The sequence below is a fragment of the Hermetia illucens genome, chromosome 5, assembly GCF_905115235.1.
Source record: "Hermetia illucens chromosome 5, iHerIll2.2.curated.20191125, whole genome shotgun sequence".
In the NCBI taxonomy this organism is placed as follows: domain Eukaryota; kingdom Metazoa; phylum Arthropoda; class Insecta; order Diptera; family Stratiomyidae; genus Hermetia; species Hermetia illucens.
The window spans coordinates 64,615,863-64,622,955 of record NC_051853.1 but is presented as its reverse complement, the minus strand read 5'-3'; the positions used below and the strand labels follow the sequence as shown (position 1 = coordinate 64,622,955).

The 7,093-nt window shown below is 45.0% G+C and overlaps 1 protein-coding gene across 1 annotated transcript; it reads left to right on the top strand.

Annotated features, from left to right (window-relative positions):
- Positions 1–950: 950 nt before the first annotated feature.
- On the top strand, positions 951–5,967 carry LOC119657901 (protein xmas-2). Its single transcript, XM_038065057.1, has 3 exons — positions 951–1,278; positions 1,339–1,794; positions 1,855–5,967. Exons 1-3 carry the CDS (start codon positions 1,220–1,222, stop codon positions 5,780–5,782), a joined length of 4,443 nt encoding a protein of 1,480 aa, XP_037920985.1. The 5' UTR covers positions 951–1,219; the 3' UTR covers positions 5,783–5,967.
- Positions 5,968–7,093: the final 1,126 nt, after the last annotated feature.

Sequence of the window (7,093 nt, the reverse complement as noted above, 5' to 3'; positions counted from 1 at the left end):
TTGTGTTTAAAGCGGTAGAAAGCGAACGATTAGGCTGGGGTGGGCCGCCGTAGGGTCACCATATCATCTGCCCTCCCCCCATGAAGAAGAAAGGAAAACAGGGGCCGCTCGTCAGGTAGATGTCCGCCTCAGAGCTGATCCTTCCCCATCCATTCCTCGTGCGTTAGGTTTTTGTGAGTCCGTTTTCACCCACATTATGCTGTTTGGTATTTTAGGACCTTTCGAGATTGAAATCCTCCGAGGTATCACTTCGCCTCAAGACTTCACGTCTCATATTAGAGTAGTTTACCCCGGGTGGGGTTTGTTTTTTTGACTCCTGAGTCAAGGTACATGATTAAATCTCTGTGTCCTGACAGGGAGATAATATGTAAAAACCAAGACTCCCAGCCTATATCTTGCCGAACTGCTAGCATTCGGGTTAGTGTGTAGCACGTGCATCCGGTTCCATATATTAGCTCGCGTAAGCGTTGTTCACGACTGGCAAACTTGTTAGAGGAGTTTGGTTGGTTGATAGGCTTGGTGGACGCTGGACTCTCATCGTAACAAAGTCAGCATCCAACATGGGACCACAGATTTGCGTCCGTAACAAATGTATGTATCTATTAATTCTATTATTTTTCTTTTATCAAACGAAGTGGCAATTTCATCGTTTTCAAGATTTAGACTGATCCAGCCTTGATATTCGGTCCTAAAAGTTTTACTGGAAGATAAAACTTGCCAGAACCTAACTTTTAGCAAGATATATCCAGACTCCATTATTCCTAGTAAGTATTCAATAACGTGGCCTCAATAAATTTCTCTTTTAATAACCTGAATAAATTGTAGGGAATATAAGCTGTTATATAAATCAAAAGCAAATTTAGTGAAACCCTTTGAATGACTGAAAATCACGCATTCCCTTAAGAATAAACGCTCTGAGAAAATACCAGTAGCCGATTTCCGTTAAAAACCGTCAGGATGACGTCAGGTAAAGCCGCATTTTGACAGTGTAATCAGAATTTTATCTTAATTTCCCTTTGCCGGCAAAAGGAAATTAATTTGACGTTTGAGGTTAGATGTGTTCCTAAGCATAAAACTTCAAACTAGTAAACTGGCATTTAGGCCGAAAATTCATTATTTTGATTGTAAATATTATTAAAAGCGTTCTATACACCTAGCCTTTGGTCAATATCTTGGAACACATCACAAATTCTACAAAGATTTCCGAAACTGGCGTAAAATGTCTGAAGAAGACGATTATGGAGCTGCCGAGGATAACATAAATTACAAATCAATAACGTAAGCACCAAAAAGCCAAAAGTATTTTTCCTTTTATAATATTGTTTATTTCTTTGCCAGCTGTGAAAACATCCCAGATATATTCCTCGACAAACTTGTTGCCAAGAAGCACTTCGGGCGGTTCGGGAAGATCAAGCGCTTTATCCTGCGCCCCAAGCGATTCTCCTGCACCGTCGAGTATGAATCCGCAAATGATGCAGAGGATGCGATTTCCAATGCCGGTGAATACTACGGGAAACAATTCATTGTTAAATACACGCCAAATGAGGTAGTCCATGCGAGGAACACCGAGGAGTGGGTGGATCCCGACGTCCAGGCCGAATTGGACGCTATGCGCCCTCAAATGCGCTTGGGTCCACCTTCAAATGTGAAGCCAGCTGGGGCAGCTAAACTTCCCAAGCCTATTTTGAAAGCCAAAGCCCTTGGTAGTGAAAACCTTGTTAAAATGGTAGACAGTGGAGTGAAGAACGAATTGGAGGCGATCTTGAGGCGCCAAGCTTCTGATAATGAGGACAAGTAGGTTTTTCAGCTGAGCTTGCTATTCAAATAGATGTTTAATGTATGCTCTGATTTCAGATTGAGGATTCTAGACGCCCGTGATAAACTTATTCGGCTGACTACCGTTCGAACTACGGATATCAAGCGAGCGGAGAGTATCAAAGGCTTCTGTCCGGATATGTGTCCAGAGAAGGAGCGTTTGCTTCGTGAAAACCGCAACCAAATTGCTACTTTCGAGCAGGATGAGACTAACAGAAGCCGCATGGACCACAAGCTCGCCATCAAAGAGTACTCCCGGAGTAGTGCTGACCAGGAGACGCCACTCCCTCACGAGCTGCGTCCCGAGTCCGTGTTGAAACTGACCATGACATATTTAATGCACAAAGTAATGGATCTTTGTGATTCGGACGACGTTAATGTAGCAGATTGGTACCACTTCATCTGGGATCGAACTCGGAGCATTCGCAAGGACATCACCCAGCAGGAATTATGCAGCCCTACGACCGTCACTTTGGTGGAGCAGTGCGCCAGGTTCCATATCCACTGCGCCGCTCGTTTGGTCGCAGAAGAATCCTCCGTTTTCGACCAAAAGATCAACACAGAGAACCTGACAAAGTGCCTGCAAACTTTGAAGTACATGTACCATGACCTGAGGCTGCAGAACAAAAAATGCCCAAACGAAGCCGAGTTCCGAACGTACGTGATTCTGCTCAACTTGAACGATTCGAACTTCCTTTGGGAGGTGAAGCAACTCCCGGAGGAAATACAGAATTCAAAGCCTGTTCGATTCGCACTAGCTACGTATTTGGCGATGGAGAGCAACAACTACGTCCGATTCTTCAAGTTGGTGCGTGAGGCGACGTACATGAACGCCTGCATCCTTTTGCGTTACTTTACCCAAGTTCGCATCCAGGCCATTCGCGCGATTATGATCGCATATAAATGGCCGATGCATGTTGTTGCTATCCCAGTCACCTATTTCCGTGATATTCTAGCGTTCGAGTCCACTGAGGCCGCTCGAATGTTCTTCGAATATCACGGCCTGGACTGTGAAGGCGACAAAGTCAATCTCGACAAGAAAGCCTTCTACATGCCGGAGATGCCCTTCCTAATGGATCGAGCCCTGATCGTAGTCGAGAGCAAGAGGAAGTGTACGGCGGGCGAAGCGATATGCGGCCAACCGTTGGATTCATTTGAGGTTTTGGAAAAATACGCGCCGCACAACAGCTTTGACCATAATGGATACCTGAAAGCAGAAGCATGGAACGCCGAAGATCAGCTACGAGGCGCAGATGTGAAGAAAAAGCCAGTCAAAGATTCAGAGGGTCTCTTCAAGATACCTTCGGCCAGTCCGCCTATTTCTCCTAGGTTCAAGTCCCCCTCTCCTGGCTTGAAGCAATCTTCGGATCCTTCGAAAATGCAAGTATTCCAGCCCATTACTAAGCCACCAATTCAACCGCAGCAACCCACATCAACGCCGGGAAGCATCTTCGGGGCATTTGCCGGGAACGAGGCTCAAATTACTAAGCCCAGCACTTTCTCTTTGCCTGCATTGGAAAAACCTGCCCAAGAACTACCGCAGAAGCCAACAACAAAGTCAATTTTTGGAGGGGCAGCTACACAGTTGACAGGCTCCACGACACAGGGATCGTCAACCTCAGTATTCGGCGCTTTCAAAACTGCTGCTTTCACAAAATCGGAAAGTTCGCAGTCAATGCCATTATTTGGAAATGCACAAACCCAACCTCCTCTGGCAACCAGCGATACCATTTTCAAACATTTCCAGATGACAGCGCCGAATCTAAGTATTTTCGAGAAAGGGGCGGAACCAACTAAACAGAAAACTGACGCCGAAACGGAGCAGAAACGACGGGAAGCTGCTGATGAAGAGCTTCGCAAGAAGAGAGCTGAAGAAGAGCGTGAAAAACAGCGAAAACAGGAGGAATTGCGACGAATCGAAGAGGAGCGACGGCGAGAAGATGAGAAAAGGAAGCGTCAGCAAAAGTTGAAGGAGATCGCGGAAAACAGTAACACGATTCTATCAGAGATTTTGGAAAATGAGATCCTGGCCAGCATCAAAGAAATTGCTAATTCTGAACTGAAAAAACACCAGAATTTGCTCCGCAACTCTGAACGAATTTCATCCGAAATTATGGAGGAATGTATTCGCGAACTCGTGGAAGATCTTGCCAGCAAAGAACTTGAAATTGTCGCCGCAAATCGAAGTCTTTTGCGGAAATATTTCACCTTGTGGAACACAAATGTCCGACGCGCTATTGAACATAGAAAGCTCATGGAATCTACCCCTATTTGGATCGCCGAGCAAACCGTAACCGAAGCTCTTCCGCAACAATCACAGACTCTGGAATTGAAGGAACGATACCTCCTAGGTGTGCCGGGGCAATTTCATCTGAGGAGTCCCGACGAAAAGCCCATCGATGTTTTCCGCATTTTCTTGAAGGAATTCAGTTCCAAAAGGCCGCTCCTAAGCCCTGGACATCTAGTAAAATCTCGACGTTACTTCAAGTTTGTAATTTCTTTGCCACGAGAGGACGACGAGCTCAGAGGATTCAACTCGTATATGAATAGTTGGCTAGAAAAAAGAATTCGTCGTGCTGATGCTGATAATTCAGAGGAGTTTCTGAGTGGAAACCAGCAGGGAATCTCGATCTGCATTCGGAAAGTAGAAGGAATTATGCCTACAAATGAAAAACGACAAAAGGTATCAGATGAATGTGACAATGCTCACGGTTTGATTTTCGTAATGTCTTCAACAAACCTGTTGAGTTCCCGTAAAAGACTGCACCACCTCCTCAAACTTTCAAAAATACACGCAAAAATTCCGGTCGCCGTAATCATTTACAACGCGACCGCTGACGAAGAGTATATCGAGGAAGAACTGCACATTCAAAAACTCATCGACGACGAAAAAGTTTCGTATTACAGCCTATTCCCGAGCACAGTGTTCAAAAACAAGAACAATCTTCGGGAAGCGTTCGAGGAGACCTTCAAATTCCTTGCGCACTATACGGAACAAAATTATGGCCTCGAAATGCAAAACTTGTGTTCATTTCTACGTACATCGCTCGGTGATGAGTTCTGGAAACGACTACAAGATACATCGCGGATAAATCCATCTTTCCGGAAAATATGCACTCAACCTGATAAAATCGCATCTCTCTACAATGAAGCCATTGACTTGCTTATCCAAATGCTAGAAGAAGACTATGAAGACCTTCCAGAATTCCCTCGAGAACTGCGAAAGTTCGCACCGCGGCAACTTTTGGATATTCCATTAGATATTGAGCACTTCCCAGTTGATTGGAAGGACAATACGCGCAATTCTAAAATACAGAACTTTCTAAAGGAAATAAAACTTAAATCAATTCCTGAACTCGCCCAAGATCTACCGAATATCGAGCGATCATTGCTGGACTACGCGTCAAAATGCATCGCTTCTGAATCATACGCGAAACGTGCAGGTTACACCGCCATCAAACACCTTTTAGAAAGCATCAACGGACTCGAATTCCAACACTTGGAACTACCGGATCGACTCAACGCAATCTCATGGTTGCCAATGATGCAATCAGTCGCCCTCGAACTACTTACCTGCTCATGGCATTCGAAAAACTCAACACTTCCTAAAGAAATCATCTACAACAAGTTGGCTTTCCGGGAGTATACATCGGTCCCATGGTGGTTTGACAATGTCACACTAAAGTCGATAAAAATGGAGAAGAACAATCTCAGCGAGACTGAAGAAGACGAAAATTCGTGCAGCCCTCCGGCAGCTAAGAGGTCGAAAACCGATACAGCGTCTTTCGATATTGACGCCCTTCTGGAGAAAAGTACGGCGCTCCTGGAGAAAGCTGATCGGAATATAGCGAAGTATAAGACAATTACTACGAAAAGTCGCGAGATCTCGAGAACGCTCGATGAGAAGTTCTACAAACAAGAATTGTTCAACAGGAAGCTGAAGCGATACCTTCAAAGTCACTTTTGAATGAATTGGCGACATTCGATTACTCGATTTTAGGCAAAGTATTTTAATCTATTTCCGCTATCTTCAGGATAAGCATTTCAATTTTAAGATATTTTTTATATTAATGTAATTCGACTATTTATACTGAGTTGGTATGAAAAGTTTTCATAAATTTCCTGTTTTGTTAATAAAGTTGTTGATGTGAATTTGTTCTATCCATTTTTGGTGTATGTCAAACATTTCTTCTTTCAAAGACCAAGTTGAGAAAATGGAAGGTTGGTGTGCTGCCCCTGTTACACACCCATAGATTTGTGTTAATAGTAAAATCAAAGAATGGCTCATCTCTTCCATTGATTTCCGAGATGCCCCAAGGCGTATGTCTTGCATTGGCTTCGCAGACATCAACAGGTTGGTCTTCTTTTTTGTTATGGTGGTCATCAAATGATGCAGTTCATCTGATGAAACTGACCGGTCGTAAGCTGTGTAAGGCGAGGAAATATACACGTCCAGGGGAATCTTGGGGCTTTGAAGGCGGAGGGATTGGACGAGCTTATCCTTTCCCATGTGAGCGACAGGTCCCCTGGGAATCTCGTCGTAGAGGATAACTTTGAGCTTTACGCTCTCTCAGGTGTCGCCGCGAACCACCGAAATTGTCATCCGTCAGCGTCACATTTAAGTGGCCCCTGGCCATGTCGCTAAAGGTTTCCACAGTTCGGGGCTCGTCAGTTGGCTGTTTTTGCTTACTTTTCTGCAGAGGTTGCTTAGCGTCTGAACTTTTGAACACTTTGTTCCGCTTGTGTTTTTGTTCCACCTCGTCTTGAGAACGGTGGACTTCGCCTTTTGCTCGTCTGTCAGGCGTTTGCTTTTGTATTCTCCAACATGGTATTTAGCGAAGTCCTTTTCATCCCGCTCGTCGACAGTACCGGCATCCGGTTAGCAATCTTGCTGAGAGTATGCATAGTTTTCTGGTACTGACCCTTGACCAGAACTTTAGTGGACCTTCGCTTCTCAGCTTTTGAGGGTTTTCCCAACGTTGACAGTTTCGGGTTAGGAGTACAATAGCTGGTACTCACTACACCTAGCTTGACAGCAGTGGATTCCAAGCCGGAAAGCACTAGCCGGTCTGGGGCTTCGCTCCGGGAGGTCCCTGCGGTTAGTTTCGACACAGCGGCGCTACGGCAGGCACCGATTGTGCTGCTCTCAACGGCTACTATCTCCTGGCTGGATGCCAGCAACATGTCCTCCGATGATACGCCTGGCATTACGCCCCTTCTTCTCTTGTTTCTCTTCTCTTGTTTTATTTTTATTAATTGAGCCCTTGTCTTGGGCCTA

Coding starts and splice junctions, on each gene's coding strand:
- LOC119657901 (XM_038065057.1), top strand. CDS start 1,220: ATGTCTGAAGAAGACGATTATGGAGCTGCCGAGGATAACATAAATTAC. Junction 1,279..1,338: donor ATAAATTACAAATCAATAAC/GTAAGCACCAAA, acceptor TTTCTTTGCCAG/CTGTGAAAACATCCCAGATA. Junction 1,795..1,854: donor GCTTCTGATAATGAGGACAA/GTAGGTTTTTCA, acceptor CTCTGATTTCAG/ATTGAGGATTCTAGACGCCC.